Source organism: Liolophura sinensis, chromosome 1, assembly GCF_032854445.1.
Source record: "Liolophura sinensis isolate JHLJ2023 chromosome 1, CUHK_Ljap_v2, whole genome shotgun sequence".
In the NCBI taxonomy this organism is placed as follows: domain Eukaryota; kingdom Metazoa; phylum Mollusca; class Polyplacophora; order Chitonida; family Chitonidae; genus Liolophura; species Liolophura sinensis.
In genome coordinates, this window is record NC_088295.1 from 95,631,736 (window position 1) to 95,656,975 (window position 25,240).

The 25,240-nt window shown below is 42.4% G+C and overlaps 1 protein-coding gene across 1 annotated transcript in view; it reads left to right on the top strand.

Moving 5' to 3' along the window:
* Window positions 1-25,240, top strand: part of LOC135462183 (dynein axonemal heavy chain 9-like) — a 124,716-nt gene that overhangs the window by 76,797 nt on the left and 22,679 nt on the right. Inside the window, 20 exon segments of the mRNA XM_064739578.1 lie at window positions 1,863-1,929; window positions 2,352-2,519; window positions 3,792-3,906; window positions 4,225-4,350; window positions 4,649-4,868; window positions 4,975-5,117; window positions 6,596-6,716; window positions 7,058-7,273; window positions 7,650-7,809; window positions 10,964-11,112; window positions 13,721-13,910; window positions 16,583-16,763; window positions 18,893-19,123; window positions 19,401-19,494; window positions 19,774-19,869; window positions 20,241-20,427; window positions 20,714-20,823; window positions 21,894-22,142; window positions 22,394-22,710; window positions 23,283-23,463. Coding sequence (XP_064595648.1) covers window positions 1,863-1,929; window positions 2,352-2,519; window positions 3,792-3,906; window positions 4,225-4,350; window positions 4,649-4,868; window positions 4,975-5,117; window positions 6,596-6,716; window positions 7,058-7,273; window positions 7,650-7,809; window positions 10,964-11,112; window positions 13,721-13,910; window positions 16,583-16,763; window positions 18,893-19,123; window positions 19,401-19,494; window positions 19,774-19,869; window positions 20,241-20,427; window positions 20,714-20,823; window positions 21,894-22,142; window positions 22,394-22,710; window positions 23,283-23,463 — 3,321 coding nt within the window.

Genomic DNA, 25,240 nt, shown 5'->3' on the forward strand with positions numbered 1-25,240 from the left:
ATACTGTAACTGTAGTGTCTGTTTTTGACCTCAGTGAAGTCCCCAACTGCTGACAAGAGTTCTGTACTGTAACTGTTGTGTCTGTTTTGGGCCTCAGTGAAGTCCCCATCTACTGACCAGAGTTCTGTACTGTAACTGTAGTGTCTGCCTTTGTCCTCAGTGAAGTCCCAAACTGCTGACCTGATCTCTATACTGTAACTGTAGTGTCTGTTTTTTGTTCTCAGTGAAGTCTCCAACTGCTGACTTGAGTTCTGCATTGTAACTATACTGTCTGTTTTTGCCTTCAGTGAAGTCACTAACTGCTGACCTGAGCTCTATACTGTAACTGTAGTGTCTGTTTTTGACCTCAGTGAAGTCCCCAGTTGCTGACCTGAGTTCTGTACTGTAACTGTAGTGTCTGTTTTTGACCTCAGTGAAGTCCCCAACTGGTGACCTGAGTTCTAGGCTGTAACTGTAGTGTCTGTTTTTGACCTCAGTGAAGTCCCCAACTGCTGACCCGAGCTCTATACTATAACTGTAGTGTCTGCTTTTGTCCTCAGTGAAGTCCCAAACTGCTGACCTGATCTCTATACTGTAACTGTAGTGTCTGTTTTGTTCTCAGTGAAGTCCCCAACTGCTGACTTGAGTTCTAGGCTGTAACTGTAGTGTCTGTTTTTGTCCTCAGTGAAGTCTTCAACTGCTGACCTGAGTTCTATACTATAACTGTTGTGTCTGTTTTGGGCCTCAGTGAAGTCCCCATCTGCTGACCAGAGTTCTGTACTGTAACTGTAGCGTCTGCTTCTGTCCTCAGTGAAGTCCCAAACTGCTGACCTGATCTCTATACTGTAACTGTAGTGTTTGTTTTTGTTCTCAGTGAAGTCTCCAACTGCTGACTTGAGTTCTGCATTGTAACTATACTGTCTGTTTTTGCCTTCAGTGAAGTCACTAACTGCTGACCTGAGCTCTATACTGTAACTGTAGTGTCTGTTTTTGACCTCAGTGAAGTCCCCAACTGCTGACCAGAGTTCTGTACTGTAACTGTAGTGTCTGTATTTGACCTCAGTGAAGTCTCCAACTGCTGACTTGAGTTCTAGGCTGTAACTGTTGTGTCTGTTTTTGTCCTCAGTGAAGTCTCCAACTGCTGACCTGAGTTCTGCATTGTAACTGTAGTGTCTGTTTTTGCCTTCAGTGAAGTCACTAACTGCTGACCTGAGTTCTATGCTGTAACTGTAGTGTCTGTTTTTGACCTCGGTGAAGTCCCCAACTGCTGACCTGAGCTCTATACTGTAACTGTAGTGTCTGCTTTTGTCCTCAGTGAAGTCCCAAACTGCTGACCTGATCTCTATACTGTAACTGTAGTGTCTGTTTTTGTTCTCAGTGAAGTCTCCAACTGCTGACTTGAGTTCTAGGCTGTAACTGTAGTGTCTGTTTTTGTCCTCAGTGAAGTCTTCAACTGTTGACCTGAGTTCTATACTATAACTGTTGTGTCTGTTTTGGGCCTCAGTGAAGTCCCCATCTGCTGACCAGAGTTCTGTACTGTAACTGTAGTGTCTGCTTTTGTCCTCAGTGAAGTCCCAAACTGCTGACCTGATCTCTATACTGTAACTGTAGTGTCTGTTTTTTGTTCTCAGTGAAGTCTCCAACTGCTGACTTGAGTTCTGCATTGTAACTATACTGTCTGTTTTTGCCTTCAGTGAAGTCACTAACTGCTGACCTGAGCTCTATACTGTAACTGTAGTGTCTGTTTTTGACCTCAGTGAAGTCCCCAACTGCTGACAAGAGTTCTGTACTGTAACTGTAGTGTCTGTTTTTGACCTCAGTGAAGTCCCCAACTGGTGACCTGAGTTCTAGGCTGTAACTGTAGTGTCTGTTTCTGTCTCCAGTGAAGTCACCAACTGCTGACCTGACCTGGCAGAAAGGAGCAAAGAGACAAATGGCTAACCTTGAGAGGTGAGTGGGCAGGTACACACCTGTAAAGTACGGATACATAAAATATAAAATACATGTACGTAACTCTTTTATGCACATGTAACAGAATCTTTAAACATACTTGTAAGACAGGTAGTAGCAGTAGAGCTGTAACAGGTGCGCTGGAACCGGTTGTTCTAAAGTGTATCGAGGTTTGGACCAGGCCTGTGTTTTAAAACCAGTCTTGGTCTAAAACTAATGGTACTTAGTCAAGACTAAAGTTAGTACGAGCCTTAACTGTTCATACACTTTTAACAACTGGACCCTAGAGACTACTGAGAATCTTGCTTTTAGGGAGCAATCAGCACAGTCAGTAAGAGAACATGAAGCAGTTATTCAGCTGGAAATGTGTTTTTTAAATATATTCAAGTTTAAGGAGATAATTTGATCTGTGTGTTGACAAGGTTTATTGAGGAGCTGATGTCGTTTGATGATGAGCAGTTGCCTGAGAGTACCCTGAACCTGGTGGAACCTTACTTGAAGAAGCCTTCATTTGAGCCAGACACAATCGAGAGGAAGACGAGTAATGCAGCCTGTGGCTCCCTGTGTCGCTGGGTTATAGGTGTTGTCAGGTAGGTCAGAAATGTCATGTCTGTCACAGATCCAGTAATGCAGTCTGTGGCTCCCTGTGTCGCTGGGTTATAGGTGTTGTCAGGTAGTTCAGAAATGTCATGTCTGTCACAGATCCAGCAATGCAGTCTGTGGCTCCCTGTGTCGCTGGGTTATAGGTGTTGTCAGGTAGGTCAGAAATGTCATGTCTGTCACAGATCCAGTAATGCAGTCTGTGGCTCCCTGTGTCGCTGGGTTATAGGTGTTGTCAGGTAGGTCAGAAATGTCAAGTCTGTCACAGATCCAGTAATGCAGTCTGTGGCTCCCTGTGTCGCTGGGTTATAGCCGTTGTCAGGTAGGTCAGAAATGTCATGTCTGTCACAGATCCAGTAATGCAGTCTGTGGCTCCCTGTGTCGCTGGGTTATAGGTGTTGTCAGGTAGGTCAGAAATGTCAAGTCTGTCACAGATCCAGTAATGCAGTCTGTGGCTCCCTGTGTCGCTGCGTTATAGGTGTTGTCAGGTAGTTCAGAAATGTCATGTCTGTCACAGATCCAGTAATGCAGTCTGTGGCTCCCTGTGTCGCTGGGTTATAGGTGTTGTCAGGTAGGTCAGAAATGTCAAGTCTGTCACAGATCCAGTAATGCAGTCTGTGGCTCCCTGTGTCGCTGGGTTATAGGTGTTGTCAGGTAGTTCAGAAATGTCAAGTCTGTCACAGATCCAGTAATGCAGTCTGTGGCTCCCTGTGTCTGAGTTATAGGTGTTGTCAGGTAGGTCAGAAATGTCATGTCTGTCACAGATCCAGCAGTGCAGTCTGTGGCTCCTTGTGTCGCTGGGTTATAGGTGTTGTCAGGTAGTTCAGAAATGTCAAGTCTGTCACAGATCCAGTAATGCAGTCTGTGGCTCCCTGTGTCCCTGGGTTATAGGTGTTGTCAGGTAGGTCAGAAATGTCAAGTCTGTCACAGATCCAGTAATGCAGTCTGTGGCTCCCTGTGTCGCTGGGTTATAGGTGTTGTCAGGTAGTTCAGAAATGTCATGTCTGTCACAGATCCAGTAATGCAGTCTGTGGCTCTCTGTGTCACTGGGTTAAATATGTGGTCAGGTACATGTAGGTCTAGCATAAGACAGGAATATTGTGTTTTGTGATGTCATTCAGTCTGTCACTGTGTTTTCAAAATATGTATGTATTGTGCATATACATGTAGATATACAAGAGGAGTTTTGTAGGAAATGCATAAATCAGGATTGAATGCATACTGGCCTGAATGAGATTGATGGAATTGTAACTTTTCTGCAGATATCATCGAATGATGATCTCCAAAGTCAAACCACTTCACCAGAAGGTGGACGAGACGACCCAGGCTGTGGATGATGCGGAACACAAGATGGCTACCCTGGAAAACAAGAGAAAGGTGGGATGAACAGCTCTTCACTCAGATAAAAACGTATCATTACTGATGCTTGTTGTTTCTCTGTCATCTAGCTGGAGACTGAAATGATTTAAACTAGTTGTTGACTGGTAACTCAAGTTGTCAGTGACAAAGTCAGATATGTATGTGATTTTGTACTCTCTGAAAACAGATTCCAACAGATAAGTACAGTAAGATTTCAGCAACACCATATTACATGCACATATATGTTTATATTGTCTGTCTGATTCAGTAGAGCTTATATGCAGGACATGAAATAATATTGTGAGTTCATTTCACTTGTATTTCCTTGACTGATAGGTGCTTGATGTTCGTCTGTCTGACCTGGCACGGGGATTTGAAGAGGCCACCATTGATAAGAATGACCAGGAAGAGAAAACACTAAACATGAGCAAAATGCTGGAGACCGCTGCAGAACTGAGACGCGTAGGTCACCCTTACATAGCACAATCTCCTAAATACTCAGTCCAGTACAAAATAGAAACACTCTGTTCATATACAAACTGATTTTTTGTCCAGTGATGTGAACAGATTTAACACATTGTCATATTGATTAGCAGTTCTAGCAAGAAGTGCATGCTGTGACAACGGCCTTCAGCAGGTGATAGTATATATTAGTCATACTAAGCCACAAGACAGAGAAAAGTTGACAGTGAGAAGGAAGTAAGCAGTAGACAGAGGTTGAGCTATATGTATATGAGATTATGCTGAATGTTTGCTGCAGATTCTGAAGGGTGAGCGCATGAGGAGTCAGCAGATCTTTGACTCTCACGAGCGCAGACTTGTCTCCATCCCCGGGGGATGTGCCATGGCCAGCGCTTTTGTCACCTACCTGGGACCGTATCACCACAACTTCCGCAGAATGATGCTTACCGTCCACTGGCCAAACTGCTTGAGAGAGAGGGGAATCCCCCTGGTCATAGACTCCATCGATGGCCTCAAAGGTAAGTATCTGTTATGGTGGTGTAACAAGATCTGGGATAGTGCTGAGGTCACTGTGATGTGTCTTGTCACGGACTGAGTAATGAAATGGTGTGTTGTGATTTTCAGGTCGAGTGATAGACTGGAGTATCGATGGTCTGAGGACGGCTTCGGGCGCCAGCTCTGTGTATGATATAGATTACATGTCAGTGTTAGAGGAGGAGCAGGCATATGCTGAGGCCGCTGAGCAAGCTCAGCAAGCGGGCAGTACGGTCAGTTATTTACACATCTCATGCACATTTAACCTGTATAGATGTGTGTGTGTTGTGTTGTTTGTGTTACATATAATTAGTACATTTGTGATAAAGTCAGTTCTTATACATATTCCACGATTGCCTATCATTTAACATTGTGCGACCATGACGCGTATATGAAGTTCAACAGCACCACAAATTCTCTCTCTGTATATATTTTTGTGCCATTCATATCATAAGAAAATTACTGTAAATGTCCTTTTATTCGCATGGTACTAGCATTCGCAGATTTTGCGACAAACACATTTCCGCGAAAATAAGTGCCATCGAATATAAAACCCATGCAAGTAAATTAATAATGTAGCATGCATTACAGTTATGAATTCGTTAACAAGCACTACAGTTCTAAAACTTTTTCCAACACGTTAATTAGAAATACCTAATTAGAATGTATTCCGGCTTTCACAAATCCAGCTTAATGGATCGTCAGTTAATCTTGCTTTCTTTTAAAGAGGCTTAGCTCCGTCTAAGTATCGCCACGTTGCTATGTTGTTGTTGATTTATTGCCGTGGTTAAAGACATACAAATCAATAATTTGTACTGGGCGTGTGTACGTGATACCATATACATACAATGAGAGAGGCTGTTTTTTTATCGACTGTACTTGCCTTCCAGTCAGATCACCTTTCCAACGCGCCCGACACATAACTCTGGGGTTTCCGCACTTCAAATTTTCTTTTCGTCATGATGATTTCTGAGAAATTTACTCAAATCTGTCACAGTTCACTCAAAGTTTCACTATCACTGCTGATGCATGAGCATTAAACAGTGGGATTTATTTATATCACATTTAATCCTTCGTCGTCTCCCCGAGTGTGTGATATGAATATTTGCCAACACAGCCGGTAAGGGCTTCTTTTTATAAAGATTAACAGTCTTCAAAAGATTAAAAGCTTAGGCGGATTAACTTCCTTTGTCTGATCAAGTTACTGTATTGTATAGAAATTTTGTCACATGTTACAGGTACAAAGAAGTTTAAATGATAACATTGTTACTTGAATGCTTGAGTTGTTTTATTACTTGACGTTTCTGTATTGAAGTTTGATTTTCATTTATCAGTGGTCCAGTAATTCTGTTAAGATCCGCGAAAGTGTCTTCCTACCAAATCCGCGAAAGTTTATGCCCCCGAATAAAAAGGCATTTACAGTACTTTACTACCTTAAAGTTTTGTGTAAAGTTTTATATTCCGCATCTGAAATTTGCTTCCTAGTTGATACTTGTTCACGCTTCACCGCCACGCATGAGCCTATATTTAGTCAGTTACCTATAGCTATGTATAAATGCTTCTTGTTCACCATCCATCATAGCAAGTTATTATAGATTTAATTTTAATCTGCATCTTATGTATGACACTTTTAGCAGAATAGTACATTAAAATGATGAAGGAATGTGTACATATACTCGTGATTTTGGTTCATTCTTACAATGCAAAACAGGACGGAAAAGAAGACAGTGTAGAAGAGGGAGAAAAGCCAGCAGTTGATGTTGAGGTAGAAGGGGAAACAAGTGCTCCAGGCGTAGACACAGAGCGTGGAGGGGACAATTCTGTGGTTTCAGGTACATTGGTAAACATTCATGTTGGAGATTTTTGGAGTTTTTGTGTATATCATAGTTGGAACTGTAGCTGCTATGTGTAGGCTATGTTTGACACTGAAATATAGATTTATACAGGGCCTAGTCTATCATCAGGACAATAGTTCTCTGTTGTTGTTTGTAATTTAGAGAGCAATTGTCGAGGTACATGTACATGTAAGCTTTTTCAACGCATAATGGATATGTGTACATTTCAGTGTTTCCCAGTATGCTTATATGGAATGATTCAAGCAAAAACTGCAGTGTGTGTTCACTGCGATCAAGATAAAATATTGTCTCTGATAAATACGTATGTCTACCAACAGTGTCTGAAGATCATCCAATGGCTGGCTCTGAAAGTGGCCACCTTGAGGCTCCCTTGGATAAGATCCAGGAAGAGGGCACTGAGGATGGGTCTGTGTCTCAAGCACTGACAGAAAGCTCCAGCCCAATGATAACAACCTTACAGTACAACCAGTATATCCGCAGTCTGGTTAAACTGCTGGTAGGGGAGAAAACCCTGGACACCTGGATAACGCAAGGTACACCTGCACCAACATGTGGTGTGAAGAAAAGCCTAAATATCAGCGGGATACATGTAGTCTGCTATATTACATTATGCACAAGTAGTATGAATGAATGAATGATTATGGCGTAACGCCACATCGGCAATATTTCAGCCATATCGTGGCGAGAACAAAGCGAAAACACGAGACACAAGTAGCATGAATGTAATGCGATATAACACAGGATGTGCATGTTAGGTTTTGTTTTTGTGAATCAAGTGGTATGCATGAATGTAGAGCTGAACAAGCTACCTGTGAAAACATGCGTTTGATCAAATGGTAAACATGTATGTGTGGCTAAACCAAAGAGATCAGGTGTGGCTATGTTGATGTCATAATGTGTGTGTTGTAGACTTCGGCCCACGGCAGATGGAAAATGCAGCCATGCTGTGCTCCTCCTGGCAGAGACCCCCAATGTTGATAGACCCTAATGGGGATGGAATCCGATGGCTGACTGTCCTCCATCACTCGGCCAGGAACAGCAAGTTGGTCATTCTGGACATGGAACACAGGTGAGCTGGGCGCAGCAACTCAGGGCAACATTGCTCACTATCTCCTTGATGCGTGCCACATTGTGTACTTCATTGTGTAATTCTAGTGTAGCATTCTCTGTTGTTCTGAGTCATTTCTCTATCTTTCTTTGTCATTTCTCTATCGTTCTGTGTCATTTTTCTATTGTTCTTTGTCATTTCTCTACTGTTGTCAGTCACTTCTCTATTGTTCTCGGTCATTTTCTATTGTTCTCTGTCGGTTTTCTACTGTTCTCTGTCATTTCTCTATTTATGTAATAACAGACATCCTGAATGGGACATGAAAGCTTTATTGTAAAAGTAATCATGCATTTCATATTTCAAACAGGAGAAATGGTGTACTCGAGGTGCACAGGGTATGAAAGGGACAAGTAGTAGAAGGTGCAGTATAGGTGCAAATGATCCAAATGGGATGGTTAGTAGAAGATGCATTATAGGTGCACATGGTATGAAAGCGACAATTAGTAGAAGGTGCAGTATAGGTGCACATGGTCTATATGGGATGGTTAGTAGAAGATGCATTATAGGTGCACATGGTCCATATGGGATGGTTAGTAGAATGTGCATCATAGGTGCACAGGGTATGTAAGGGACAATTAGTAGAAGGTGCAGTATAAATGCACATGTTGCTTAAGGAACACTTAGTACATGTAGGTGCACAGTGGTACATGGTCCTGAGGGGATGCACATTGATACTAAATTCTAATGTTTGCATACCAATTACCAGACTTGGTGACTGAAGAATGTTATGCCTTGCCTGATGAGGCACGATATTAGGCCCATTAACCACCTAAAATACACTAGGTGCCTTGAAGGAGCATGGGGTTGGATGGTGGGCCTGCGTTCACTGAGAGCTGAGCTGGCTGACTGATTCATGTCCTGGCAAAGATTGCATACTGATAAGCCTAGGATCTCCTGATTGGACAACTGTGTAACATCTTCTGCGATTGGCTTTGTGAAATATATTTTGATTGGACATCGATTCTGAAATGAAGCCATTTCCTTGGCTGAAAAGGCAGCCTTTTGATTGGACTAGATTCAGAACTTTCTGACATTATAAATAACATCCCTTGAATTTCATTTGTTCTTCATCATGTGTTAACTGTTTTTATTTATCTCTACTGTTCTCAGTTGTTTGTCTACTGTTCTCAGTCATTTCTCTACTTTATCAGTCATTTCCCCATTGTTACCTGGTCATTTCTCTATTGTTTCCTGGTCATTTCTCCATTTTTCTCCATTATTTCTTTATTGTTCTCAGTCATTTCTCCGGCTTTCTTCATCCTTGCCTGTTTCCCTTGGGAAAAGTTTCTGTTCCAAGCATTAAGTGAATAGAGATTAAGTCCTCATTTCATTTTGCTTTTTGTGTTTGTTCTGGGGAATCAACATCTAGGTGGTAAGTATGGCTATCTTTTTTTTGACTGACCTGTTTACTAAGATTATAGGAGATCTTACTCTGTAGACGATGTAGCAATTTAGTACAAAATTAACCAAAGAGTAAACCTGTGCTGCATCAGACAAGCAAGTTATGTACTTGATGGGTTGATAGTGGGAATATTAGATCTGTGTCATCTTAACTCTGCCTCAACACTCTGCCACAGTAGATCTGTGTCATCTTAACTCTTCCTCAGCACTCTGCCACATGAGATCTGTGTCAGCCTCAACACTCTGTCACATACCGCTGACATTGATATTAACAAATATGGATTCTGCTGGGAAAATGAGAAACTGATCTTTGCTGTAACATGTATTGATAAATCTGACCATGACATCTACTCATGCCATGTGTATGTTAAAATTTACCCTTTGAAATGAGATAGTATAAGATAACCCTCTGATATCATGTAGTATAAGATCACCATCTGATATGTAGTTTATGATTACCATGTGATAACAGGTAGTACAAGATTACCCTCTGATATCATGTAGTATAAGATCACCATCTGATATGTAGTATATGATTACCATGTGATAACAGGTAGTACAAGATCACCCTCTGATATCATGTAGTATAAGATCACCATCTGATATGTAGTGTATAATTACCATGTGATAACAGGTAGTACAAGATCACCCTCTGATATCATGTAGTATAAGATCACCATCTGATATGTAGTATATAATTACCATGTGATAACAGGTAGTACAAGATTACCCTCTGATATCATGCAGTATAAGATCACCATCTGATATGTAGTATATAATTACCATGTGATAACAGGTAGTACAAGATTACCATCTGATATCATGTAGTATAAGATCACCATCTGATATGTAGTATATAATTACCATGTGATAACAGGTAGTACAAGATTACCCTCTGATATCATGCAGTATAAGATCACCATCTGATATGTAGTATATAATTACCATGTGATAACAGGTAGTACAAGATTACCATCTGATATCATGCAGCATAAGATTACCCATCTGAAATCGTGTACTGGTAGTATTGTTTTAGATTTTAATTTTTTTATGAAATAAACAAAGAAATAGTACATGCTGTGTAGTTATTGAAGAAAGAGTCTTCAAACCTGTGTTTCTTCATGTAACCTGAGCCATTGCAAACCACAGGAACGAGTGTAACATAGACATGAGCATAATGGGAGCCGGTGGTATAATACAGTGTATACCCATGTTTGTATATACACATTACTGATCAGTCAAATAACAGAGGCAAAGCCAACTTACAAGTGGGCTCAAAAGAAACAATATTTCTTTGTAATTGATACTCTTCTGATTTAAGGTAAAGAGAAACATTTTTATCTTTATTCTTCTTTTAATTTACTTTTTTGCATCATTTAGAAAAGAATAGTTCGAGACATTAAATTTATTCTTTATTTTCTGCATTATTTTTTATCTTAATAGTATAATTGGGCCTGTAAATTGTACTATCAAACCACTTCTTCATATTATACTTTTCTAAGCATTAATGAAGTGGTAGACATGCCATATGAGGTACGATAGTTAAGAAAAGACTTAATATCAGAAGTGCCCTGAGTTCCGTACTGTTTTAAGCTGACACAAAGCTCATCTGGCATCACTGGGCTATCATTAAAAATCTCTCATCCCTTCCGCTGTATAGTGAACATGTACATGTACTTAGGTTTATTAAATGTAATTGGTTTTCGCCCTGCAGGACCGACCCACATGTACTGATGACTGTAGAGAAAGCCATCCTGAGAGGTAAACATTTGCTCCTGAAGAACTGTGAGGAAAAGATAGATAATGTGATATCTCCGCTGATCCACCACAGTACCACTGCTGAGGAGCATGAAGAGCATGGAGGTAAGCTTGTGTGATGTAGGGCCTTGTCCAGGCCACAGGAGGTACGCCTGTGTGATGGAGGGCCTTGCACATGCCACAGGAGGTACGCCTGAGTGATGGAGGGCCTTGTACAGGCCACAGGAGGTACGCCTGTGTGATGAAGGGCCTTATACAGGCCACAGGAGGTACGCCTGTGTGATGAAGTGCCTTGTACAGGCCACAGGAAGTACGCCTGTGTGATAGAGCCTTGCACATGCCACAGGAGGTACGCCTGTCTGATGGCGGGCCTTGTACAGGCAACAGGAGGTATGCCCGTGTGATGAAGGGCCTTGTACAGGTCACAGGCGGTACACTTGTGTGATGAAGGGCCTTGTACAGGCCACAGGAGGTACACCTGTGTGACAAGAGGCCGTGCACACACCACAGGAGGTATACCTGTGTGATGAAGGGCCTTGTACAGGCCACAGGAGGTACCCCTGTGTGATGTAGGGCCTTCTACAGGCCACAGGAGATATGGCTATGTGATGTAGGGCCTTGAACAGCCCACAGGAGGTACACTTGTGCAATGTAGAGCCTTGTACAGGCCACAAGAGGTACACAAGTGTGATATAGGACCTCGTACAAGCCACAGGAGGTACGTCTGGGTGATGAAGGGCCTAGTGCAAGCCACAGGAGATGCACTTACATGTATGTTGTGTGAGGTACACTCATGTGTGCTGCAATGCACTCAAGTGTGGTGAGAGCCTTGCACATGGTTACAACATTCACTGTGCAAGTCACAACACTGTCAAATTGTTCTCTGTAGGTTATCTGGTGGCTATGTTTGAGACATTCACTATGCAAGTCACAACACTGTCAAATTGTTCCCTGTAGGTTATCATGTGCTACGTTTGAGGCATTCACTGTGCAAGTCACAACACTGTCAAATTGTTCCCTGTAGGTTATCATGTGCTACGTTTGAGGCATTCACTGTGCAAGTCACAACACTGTCAAATTGTTCCCTGTAGGTTATCTGGTGTCTATGTTTGAGACATTCACTATGCAAGTCACAACACTGTCAAATTGTTCCCTGTAGGTTATCATGTGCTACGTTTGAGGCATTCACTGTGCAAGTCACAACACTGTCAAATTGTTCCCTGTAGGTTATCTGGTGTCTATGTTTGAGACATTCACTATGCAAGTCACAACACTGTCAAATTGTTCCCTGTAAGTTATCAGGTGGCTACGTTTGAGGCATTCACTGTGCAAGTCACAACACTGTCAAATTGTTCCCTGTAGGTTATCTGGTGTCTATGTTTGAGGCATTCACTGTGCAAGTCACAACACTGTCAAATTGTTCCCTGTAGGTTATCAGGTGGCTATGTTTGAGACATTCACTGTGCAAGTCACAACACTGTCAAATTGTTCCCTGTAGGTTATCTGGTGTCTATGTTTGAGGCATTTACTGTGCAAGTCACAACACTGTCAAATTGTTCCCTGTAGGTTATCATGTGCTACGTTTGAGGCATTCACTGTGCAAGTCACAACACTGTCAAATTGTTCTCTGTAGGCTATCGGGTGGCTGTGTTTGAGACATTCACTGTGCAAGTCACAACACTGTCAATTTGTTCTCTGTAGGTTATCAGGTGGCTATGTTTGAAGCATTCACTGTGCAAGTCACAACACTGTCAAATTGTTCTCTGTAGGCTATCGGGTGGCTGTGTTTGAGACATTCACTGTGCAAGTCACAAGACTGTCAAATTGCTCTCTGCATGTTATCAGTTGGCTATGTTTGAGGCATTCACTGTGCAAGTTGCACCACTGTCAAATTGTTCCCTATGGGTTATCAGGTGGCTGTGTTGTAGACATTCAATGTGCAAGTCACAACACTGTCAAATTGCTCTCTGCATGTTATCAGTTGGCTATGTTTGAGGCATTCACTGTGCAAGTCACAACACTGTCAAATTGTTCCCTATGGGTTATCAGGTGGCTGTGTTGTAGACATTCAATGTGCAAGTCACAACACTGTCAAATTGCTCTCTGCATGTTATCAGGTGGCTGTGTTGTGGACATTCACTGTGCAAGTCACAACACTGTCAAATTGTTCCCTATGGGTTATCAGGTGGCTGTGTTGTAGACATTCATTGTGCAAGTCACAACACTGTCAAATTGTTCTCTGTAGGCAATCGGGTGGCTATGTTTAAGACATTCACTGTGCAAGTCACAACACTGTCAAATTGTTCCCTGTAGGCTGTCAGGTGACTATGTTTGAGACATTCACTGTGCAAGTCACAACACTGTCAAATTGTTCCCTGTAGGCTATCAAGTGGCTATGTTTGAGACATACACTGTGCAAGTCACAACACTGTCAAATTGTTCCCTGTAGGTTATCAGGTGTCTATATTTAAGACATTCACTGTGCAAGTCACAACATTGTCAAATTGTTCCCTATGGGTTATCTGGCAGCTACGTTTAAGGCATTCACTGTGCAAGTCACAACACTGTCAAATTGTTCCCTGTAGGTTATCAGTTGGCTATGTTTGAGGCATTCACTGTGCAAGTCACACCACTGTCAAATTGTTTACCTATAGGTTATCAGGTGTCTATGTTCGCTATAAACTGAGTAACCGTCAGTTTCTTTTGTTGCCAGAGCCACGGATGATTCGTTTCTGTGAGCGTCGTGTGCTGTGTCACCCCAGCTTCCGCCTGTACATGTCCACCACCCTGGCCAAGCCTCGCTTCAACCCGGAGATTGCCAGCACCACCTCCCTCATCAACTACGGTGTCTCTCATGATACCCTCATAGAGGACATCCTCACCAGAGCCTTTGCCCTTATATGGTATCTGGCATATTTAATTGTTACAGTCTATCACAGAGACTCTATAGCACTGTTGCCTATTATTTATGGAAAATAAAAAAAATAAACTATTATGACCTTTTATGTCGTCTTAGGCTACATTTGGTAGACATGTACAAAGGTTTTGGTGTATTATGCTTGTGACGACATCCAGATAACATTATCACATATACATTTAATACATTATCAGCTGGTTTAGTAATTAAATTTTGTTTTACTGGTTCAAAAGAATAACTTGACATGAATATTTTGATACTGTAAGCTACTTTCATATGAACTCCAGGCTTTGTTCACTGATTTGCTTGCATACCTCTTGATCCTCTAAATCCAGATAGTGAAGTAGTTACTTTTCATTGCAAGTAATTTTCTATGATGAAATACAGATGTACATGTAGACAAAGTGTTTGTATTCTGCGAGCAAACCCACATGATATTGTCCTCAGTCCTGTATTTTGTGAGCTAAACTGTGTGATATCGTCCTCAGTCCTGTATTCTGTGAGCTGACCCATATGATATTGTCCTCAGCCCTGTATTCTGTGAGCTAAACTGTGTGATATCGTCCTCAGTCCTGTATTCTGTGAGCTTACCCACATGATATTGTCCTCAGCCCTGTATTCTGTGAGCTACCCCATATGATATTGTCCTCAGCCCTGTATTCTGTGAGCTAAGCTGTATGATATCGCCCTCAGCCCTGTATTCTGTGAGCTGACCCATATGATATTGTCCTCAGCCCTGTATTCTGTGAGATAACCCACATGATATTGTCCTCAGCCCTGTATTTTGTGAGCTAACCCACATGATATTGTCCTCAGCCCTGTATTCTGTGAGATAACCCACATGATATTGTCCTCAGCCCTGTATTTTGTGAGCTAACCCATATGATATTGTCCTCAGCCCTGTATTTTGTGAGCTAACCCATATGATATTGTCCTCAGCCCTGTATTTTGTGAGCTAACCCACATGATATTGTCCTCAGCCCTGTATTCTGTGAGATAACCCACATGATATTGTCCTCAGCCCTGTATTCTGTGAGATAACCCACATGATATTGTCCTCAGCCCTGTATTTTGTGAGCTAACCCATATGATATTGTCCTCAGCCCTGTATTTTGTGAGCTAACCCACATGATATTGTCCTCAGCCCTGTATTCTGTGAGCTACCCCATATGATATTGTCCTCAGCCCTGTATTCTGTGAGCTGACCCATATGATATTGTCCTCAGCCCTGTATTCTGTGAGCTGACCCATATGATATTGTCCTCAGCCCTGTATTCTGTGAGCTGACCCATATGATATTGTCCTCAGCCCTGTATTTTGTGAGCTAAGCTGTATGATATCGCCCTCAGCCCTGTATTCTGTGAGCTGACCCATATGATATTGTCCTCAGCCCTGTATTTTGTGAGCTAACCCACATGATATTGTCCTCAGCCCTGTATTCTGTGAGCTACCCCATATGATATTGTCCTCAGCCCTGTATTCTGTGAGCTGACCCATATGATATTGTCCTCAGCCCTGTATTCTGTGAGCTAACCCATATGATATTGTCCTCAGCCCTGTATTTTGTGAGCTAAGCTGTATGATATCGCCCTCAGCCCTGTATTCTGTGAGCTGACCCATATGATATTGTCCTCAGCCCTGTATTTTGTGAGCTAACCCATATGATATTGTCCTCAGCCCTGTATTCCACGAGCTAACGCACATGGTATTGTCCTCAGCCCTGTATTCCGCGAGCTGACCCATATAATATTGTCCTCAGCCCTGTATTCTGTGAGCTAAGCTGTATGATATCGCCCTCAGCCCTGTATTCTGTGAGCTTACCCATATGATATTGTCCTCAGCCCTGTATTCTGTGAGCTAAGCTGTATGATATCGTCCTCAGCCCTGTATTCTGTGAGCTAACCCATATGATATTGTCCTCAGCCCTGTATTCTGTGAGCTAAACTGTATGATATCGCCCTCAGCCCTGTATTCTGTGAGCTTACCCACATGATATTGTCCTCAGCCCTGTATTCTGTGAGCTAAGCTGTATGATATCGCCCTCAGCCCTGTATTCTGTGAGCTTACCCATATGATATTGTCCTCAGCCCTGTATTCTGTGAGCTAAACTGTATATCGCCCTCAGCCCTGTATTCTGTGAGCTTACCCACATGATATTGTCCTCAGCCCTGTATTCTGTGAGCTAAGCTGTATGATATCGCCCTCAGCCCTGTATTCTGTGAGCTTACCCACATGATATTGTCCTCAGCCCTGTATTCTGTGAGCTAAGCTGTATGATATCGCCCTCAGCCCTGTATTCTGTGAGCTTACCCATATGATATTGTCCTCAGCCCTGTATTCTGTGAGCTAAACTGTATGATATCGCCCTCAGCCCTGTATTCTGTGAGCTTACCCATATGATATTGTCCTCAGCCCTGTATTCTGTGAGATAACCCACATGATATTGTCCTCAGCCCTGTATTCTGTGAGCTAACCCACATGATATTGTCCTCAGCCCTGTATTCTGTGAGCTAAGCTGTATGATATCGTCCTCAGCCCTGTATTCTGTGAGCTGACCCATATGATACTGTCCTCAGCCCAGTATTCTGTTAGCTATCTCATATGATGCTGTCCTCAGCCCTGTATTCTTTTAGCTAACCCATTTGATATTGTCCTCAGCCCTGCGCTGTATCAGGAGAGACGACTGGCACTGAACAACATCCAGCTGCAGAGGTCTACGCTGTTTAGGATCGCAGAGATGACAAAGAACAAGGTCATGTCCATGGACCAGACTAAGTCTCTCAGTCGCGGAGGCCATGAGCTACAGCTTATCACAGATATCAGGAACACCAAAGTTGATGTAAGACTTAGTTTGTTATCACAGATATCAGGAAAACTAAAGTTGATGTAAGGCTTAGCTCATTGTCACAGATGTCAGGAACACCAAAGTTGATGTAAGGCTGAGCTCATTATCACAGATATTAGGAACACCAAAGTTGATGTAAGAATGAGCTCATCATCACAGATGTCGGAACACCAAAGTTTATGTAAGGCTCAGCTGATTATCACAGAGGTCAGAAACACCAAAGTTAATATAAGGCTAAGCTCATTATCACAGATGTTAGAAACACCAAAGCTCATGTAAGGCTGAACTCATTATCTCAGATATCAGGAACACTAAAGTTGATGTAAGGCTCAGCTGATTATCACAGATGTCAGAAACACCAAAGTTGATGTAAGGCTAAGCTCATTATCACAGATATCAGGAACATTAAAGTTGATGTAAGGCTTAGTTCATTGTCACAGATATCAGGAACACTAAAGTTGATGTAAGGCTTAGTTCATTGTCACAGATATCAGGAACACTAAAGTTGATGTAAGGCTGAGCTCATTATCACAGATTTCAGGAACACTAAAGTTGATGTAAGACTTAGTTCATTGTCACAGATGTAAGAAACACCAAAGTTGAAGTAAGGCGGAGCTCATTGTCACAGATATCAGGAACACTAAAGTTGATGTAAGGCTTAGTTCATTGTCACAGATATCAGGAACACTAAAGTTGTTGTAAGGCTGAGCTCATTATCACAGATTTCAGGAACACTAAAGTTGATGTAAGGCTTAGTTCATTGTCACAGATGTCAGGAACACCAGTGTTGTTGTAAGGCTTAGTTCATTATCACAGATGTCAGGAACACCAAAGTTAATATAAGGCTAAGCTCATTGTCACAGATATCAGGAACACCAAAGCTCATGTAAGGCTGAACTCATTATCTCAGATATCAGGAACACCAAAGTTTATGTAAGGCTCAGCTGATTATCACAGATTTCAGGAACACTAAAGTTGATGTAAGGCTTAGTTCATTGTCACAGATATCAGGAACACTAAAGTTGATGTAAGGCTGAGCTCATTATCACAGATTTCAGGAACACTAAAGTTGATGTAAGGCTTAGTTCATTATCACAGATATCAGGAACACTAAAGTTGATGTAAGGCTGAGCTCATTGTCACAGATATCAGGAGCACTAAAGTTGATGTAAGGCTGAGCTCATTATCACAGATTTCAGGAACACTAAAGTTGATGTAAGGCTTAGTTCATTATCACAGATTTCAGGAACACTAAAGTTGATGTAAGGCTTAGTTCATTATCACAGATATCAGGAGATGTAAGGCTGAGCTCATTGTCACAGATATTAGGAATACCAAAGTTGATGTAAGAATGAGCTCATTGTCACAGATATTAGGAATACCAAAGTTGATGTAAGAATGAGCTCATCATCACAGATGTCAGGAACACTAAAGTTGATGTAAGGCTGAGCTCATTGTCACAGATATTAGGAATACCAAAGTTGATGTAAGAATGAGCTCATTGTCACAGATATTAGGAATACCAAAGTTGATGTAAGAATGAGCTCATTGTCACAGATATTAGGAATACCAAAGTTGATGTAAGAATGAGCTCATTGTCACAGATATCAGGAACACTAAAGTTGATGTAAGGCTGAGCTCATTGTCACAGATATTAGGAATACCAAAGTTGATGTAAGAATGAGCTCATTGTCACAGATATCAGGAACACTAAAGTTGATGTAAGGCTGAGCTCATTGTCACAGATATTAGGAATACCAAAGTTGATGTAAGAATGAGCTCATCATCACAGATGTCAGGAACACTAAAGTTGATGTAAGAATGAGCTCATCATCACAGATTTTAGGAACACCAAAGTTTATGTAAGGCTAAGCTGATTATCACACATGTCAGAAACACCAACGTTGATGTAAATGTACATGTACTCCATTTGATGTCCAGAGTGCACTGTCTGGCACGACTTCCTCTTTTTCAAAAAAGTAAATTAACCTTGTCTCATGAATATCTTTGAGTTCTCTGTAATGAGGATGTTATAGTATCATTTCTTAAAAATGATTCAGGATATTGGTGGTTTATGTTATATTCATGAATCAAGTACAAATTTAGGACATTTTTCTTTTCAGATTGCTACACGCCTTACAGAGACTAGGCTCATACTACAGGAGCTGGAGATCCTGAGGGATGAGTTGTTCCCCCTGGCAAGGAGGGCTGCTGTGTTGTATGCCATCTTGCGCAGTATGGCTTGTGTGCATAAAGAGTATCAGTTCTCCCTCAAGTACTTCATCTCTCTGTTTGATGAGGCTGTTGGTGGAGAACTGCCCACAGACTTCACTGAGTTCCTGGAGATGGCACATGTAAGTCAGACATTGACGCTAAGCCATGCATATATGTGTGTTACTCTGCAGTGTTACTTTTGCTTCTGTCCTGCCATTTTTGTCTCTTTTTACCCTTGTTTATTTCCATAAATAGAAAACCCCAGAAGACGTCTCTTACAATGGGTTACCCAATGATTTTGTGTTAGACATACAAATGTCTTGACACGAAACAAAGATCTTCTTGTCTTATGTGACGCAGTCTACAGAAATGATCACAAAGTTATAAATGATTGACATGTGCTTTGTTGGTGTGTAGAGCACAGAAGAAATCAGCGATGACAGTACCACTGACATTACAGGTGACATCCTCCTCCACAGCAGAGCAGCCCATGCCCCAGCAGCCAACACAGGTAGACAAAGCAATATACCTATATCATGTGCATTTCAGCAGGAGTTTGTAGTATCATTTCCTAAGCATTTTCTATCCTGGTGAATATGCTGTACAGAAACTTATAAATCCGTCGAATGGGATGGTCCTGAGAACATTTTACCAGGTCAGTTTGTTGAGCACATTTTGTGTCCTCCGTAATTAGTGAAAGTGTGAAGCATCAGGCTTGTGTATAATCTGCCTCTGCATATACTGTCATTCTTGTTTGTCCTGCATAAGCTGTGTGATGATTTGTCTCCAGGAGGAAGCTCAGCCGATCGAGGGAGCTATGAGGAGGACTTTGAGGAGAGCAGCATCATTAAACAGGACAAACAGGATGGTCAAGAAACCACAGATGGTAAGGCTCACTGTTTGTAGCTATAGGTCATGGTGTAAATGGCTTGCTAATAGCTGGCTTTACACATCTGACTGAGCTTGCACTTTTCTATATTTACATCCACTGTATAATGAATGTTTTGTTTACTGTAATTGTTCAACCTTTTCGCATGTTTGCAAGGTATTCATTTAAGCATATGAGGGCATTAGTTTGTGTAGACTGATAAAATTATACTGTGTGTGAAGTGCTGAAAGCGGCCAACTCAACCAATGTAGTTTTGTTTCAAAAATCAAATGAAAAATGTGCAATGAAGTTGCTCTTTTATATGCAAAGAAGTTGACGAATTAGTGAATAGTTTTGTATTGGCATTATCTGCGCATTTGTTCTAATAGAATCAGCCAGTACAGAGGCTGCACAGAATCTTCTAGCAGCATCAGAGTCCCTAGAACTGACGACAGTGGACATCCCAGAGATGGCCACCCTTCCTTCCACAGGCGTGGAGTACACCAGCATGTCAACCAATCAGATCAAACAGCTTTCAGACAAACTCACGGCCCTCGTCTTCCAGCGTGTCCGACAGTAAGATCTCTTTTCGCTTCATCTCCTAGGATTCACAGCAAGTGGTCAAACCTTAGGCATGCATGATATGCGGTAATGCACCAAAGCCAAATGAATAATTAATGATAAGTAAAGTGCCCAAGTTGTTACAGCTTGTCAGACATCCTGAGCAGACATACTGAGCTGTTTAGAGTTCATGATAGCTATTGTATGATTCTTCCTTCCTTTGTCTTGGCATAATGGTACATAATGTAAAATGCCAGAGGTCATGGTATTTGATTGTTGTGCTCGGTGGTGGCTGTTGTAGATGTTTGTATGAAGAGGACAGCTTGCTGTTTGCCACCATGATGTGTCTCAACATGCAGGCAGAGGCTGGCCAGAGCTTTACAGAAGAGGAAATGTCCCTTCTACTCCAAGGTAAGTTGCACCTCCTACTTACAGGTCATTAGTGGCAGCTGATGAATGCATTTTGTCAGGTAACTGTCAGTCAAGTTCTCATGGAATGTTGTTGAGTCTTGGATATAAGTATCACACAATAACCCAATACAGTTTGCTCACATCATTGTTCACGTGACTGCCTCGTGTCACATCATGGGGCGACCTAATACAGTTTGTTCACGTTATTGCTCTCGTGCCTGCAGTTTGTCACATAATGTGACAACCTAATTCAGTCTGTACACATCACAAGCAGCATGATGTGACAGCCTAATATAGTTTCTGTCATTTTTGTAACAGTGTGTGACTGCTATGTTTCATGTTGTGTGACCACTCAGTTTGTTCACATCACCAACAGTGTGTGACTGCTATGTTACATGTTGTGTGAACAATCAGTTTGTTCACATCACCAACAGTGTGTGACTGCTATGTTACATGTTGTGTGAACAATCAGTTCGTTCACATCACCAGCAGTGTGTGACTGCTATGTTACATGTTGTGTGACCACTCAGTTTGTTCACATCACCAGCAGTGTGTGACTGCTATGTTACATGTTGTGTGACCACTATGTTACATGTTGTGTGAACAATCAGTTTGTTCACATCCCAGCAGTGTGTGACTGCTATGTTACATGTTGTGTGAACACTCAGTTCGTTCACATCACCAGCAGTGTGTGACTGCTATGTTACATGTTGTGTGACCACTCAGTTTGTTCACATCACCAGCAGTGTGTGACTGCTATGTTTCATGTTGTGTGAACACTCAGTTTGTTCACATCACCAACAGTGTGTGACTGCTATGTTACATGTTGTGTGACCACTCAGTTTGTTCACATCACCAACAGTGTGTGACTGCTATGTTACATGTTGTGTGACCACTCAGTTCGTTCACATCACCAGCAGTGTGTGACTGCTATGTTACATGTTGTGTGAACACTCAGTTCGTTCACATCAATGTTACATGTTGTGTGACCACTCAGTTTGTTCACATCACCAATAGTCTGTTATGGTTGCCTTCTCTCTTCCCTCTTCTCCCTCTCTTCCCTGACATAGGAAACCCTGGGCTGGGCATGCAGCTCAGCCTGCTGGACTTTGACTGCGAGGCAGACCCACCTCATTGGCTTCACAAGGAGAAATGGGAGGACATGTTAGCTATCTCCGTACTTCCCGGGGCCCTGGACAGCTTATGTGCTAAGATGGCGACTAACTCTGAAGCATGGGAAGCCTGGTACAAGTCTCCACATCCTGAGTGTGAGCCAATCCCCCAGCCTCCGTCTGCCACAGGCCACGACCAGCACACAGGTAGGAGCCACATTACTAATCAGTAGTACTCCTCCAGGCATGCCGGGCGCAGGTGTCGGCCAGCTAAAGTACTTGTGTACAAATGTGGGGATGTCCATATTAGTAGTGTAGACAGCTCAAGTGAAAAATGGCTCAAGTTTGAATCTCAATCGAACTCATCACAGCATTAGATTTCATTTTCAGAAACTGTATGAAGACATTGAGAATAGTTTGATATGTGGACTGGAGTTGATGGTGTGTTTGTTGTACAGGGGATGGGGTGGATCGGGACAACAACATGGCCAGTCCTGACCTGGGCAACCTCACCGACTTCCACCAGCTGTTGATCATACGCATGTTACGCCCAGACAGACTGCCAGCTGCGATGCTCAAGTACGTCAACAAGCACCTGCATCTGAACCTGACGGATGGGCCTATCTTCAGGATGTCAGATGTGCTGACTGACGCAGCTCAGCACCTGGGGGTCTTGGTTCTTCTACCCCCCAGTCCTACGCACCCCAAATGTCACCCAGCTACACAATTTGGGCTAACACAGCCGCCAGTAGAAGTTTTAAAGTCACTGGCAAAGGTATGTACCATGTTCTGTTGTAATATGTGTACGGTTACTGTAGTGAATGGGAAGATAAGCAACTCTTGACCGATGTTTTGACGGCTGCATGTGTTGGTGCACACAGATTGAGTGTGGTCTGTGTGTGACAGATGTTTTGACGGCTGCATGTGTTGGGGCACACAGATTGAGTGTGGTCTGTGTGTGACAGAGGTTTTGACCGCTGCATGTGTTGGGGCACACAGATTGAGTGTGGCCTGTGTGTGACAGATGTTTTGACCGCTGCGTGTGTTGGGACACACAGATTGAGGGTGGTCTGTGTGTGACAGATGTCATGACCGATGCATGTGTTGGGGCACACAGATTGAGTGTGGCCTGTGTGTGACAGATGTCTTGACCGATGCATGTGTTGGGGCACACAGATTGAGTGTGGTCTGATTGCTGCATGGGCCGATCCAAACAGATTGAGCGCAGTCTTGATGGCTGCACTGTTTGGTGCAGACAGGTTGAGTATGGTCTGTGTGTGAGAGATGTGTTGATGGTTGCATGGGTTGGTACAGACATGTTATGTGAATGTATTTGTGATCTTTCAGAGCTCCATGACAACTGTGGAGAGTGTGAAGATAGAAGACGGCTGTGAATTGCTCTTAGGAGAAGCCATGGAGACCGCCGAGAAAAACGAGGGCTGGCTAATCATCGAGAACCTCCACCTGGCTACAGAGAAGATCTTCACAGACCTCAAGTATCAGCTGCTTAGAGTCGGCAAATCTAGAGGTACATCTTTAACACATTGTCATAAACATTTGAGAGAGTTATAAAGGGGACATGTACATGAGTGACGTACATGTACATGAGTGACGTACATGTACATGTGTGACAAACCTGTACATGAGTGACGAACCTGTACATGTGTGACGTACCTGTACATGTGTGACGTACCCGTACATGTGTGACATACATGTACATGTGTGACAAACCTGTACATGAGTGACGAACCTGTACATGTGTGACGTACTTGTACATGTGTGACGTACATGTACATGTGTGACAAACCTGTACATGAGTGACGTACCTGTACATGTGTGACGTACCTGTACATGTGTGATGTACCCGTACATGTGTGACATACATGTACATGTGTGACAAACCTGTACATGAGTGACGAACCTGTACATGTGTGACGTACCTGTACATGTGTGACATACATGTACATGTGTGACAAACCTGTACATGAGTGACGAACCTGTACATGTGTGACGTACCTGTACATGTGTGACGTACATGTACATGAGTGATGAACATGTACATGTGCGACGTACCTGTACATGTGTGACAAACCTGTACATGAGTGACGAACCTGTACATGTGTGACGTACCTGTACATGTGTGACGTACATGTACATGAGTGACGAACCTGTACATGTGTGACATACCTGTACATGTGTGACATACATGTACATGTGTGACAAACCTGTACATGAGTGACGAACCTGTACATGTGTGACGTACCTGTACATGTGTGACGTACATGTTCATGAGTGATGAACATGTACATGTGTGACGTACCTGTACATGTGTGACGTACCTGTGCATGTGTGACGTACCTGTTCATGAGTGATGAACCTGTACATGTGTGACGTTCCTGTACATGTGTGACGTACCTGTGCATGTGTGACGTACCTGTACATGTGTGACGAACCTGTACATGTGTGACGTACCCGTACATGTGTGACATACCTGTACATGTGTGACGAACCTGTACATGTGTGACGAACCTGTACATGTGTGACGTACCCGTACATGTGTGACATACATGTACATGTGTGACCAACCTGTACATGAGTGACGAACCTGTACATGTGTGACGTACCTGTACATGTGTGACGTACATGTACATGTGTGACGTACCTGTACATGTGTGACGTACATGTACATGTGTGACGTACATGTACATGTGTGACAAACCTGTACATGAGTGACGAACCTGTACATGTGTGACGTACCTGTACATGTGTGACGTACCCGTACATGTGTGACATACATGTACATGTGTGACGTACATGTACATGAGTGACGAACCTGTACATGTGTGACAAACCTGTACATGTGTGACGAACCTGTACATGTGTGACGAACCTGTACATGTGTGACGTACATGTACATGAGTGATGAACATGTACATGTATGAGAAAGTTTGTCAGTAAGTTGCAGAGCCTGGTGGCTTACACACGTTCACCCATTTTAAACTTTACCCCCTTTAATCTGACTGTCATACTACAAGTGAAAAATTGTGTAAATAAGTAAAATAAATAATTGAATTTACCATTTGTTGATGTTTGAAATATGTGGTTTAAGCAGCCTTTTTGCATAACATATTAAAGAAGTTATAGTTTCTAGGAACGTTAAGCAATGACAAGCCACCTCCACATGTTGCTGGACTACTCTCTACAGTTTCCTCTCTACGCTTGTTTTCTTGTTTCATGTATCTGTGTGGATAGAAGTCATGAAAGTTGACGTTTCACATACAGTATCTGTCTGGATATGTCATGAA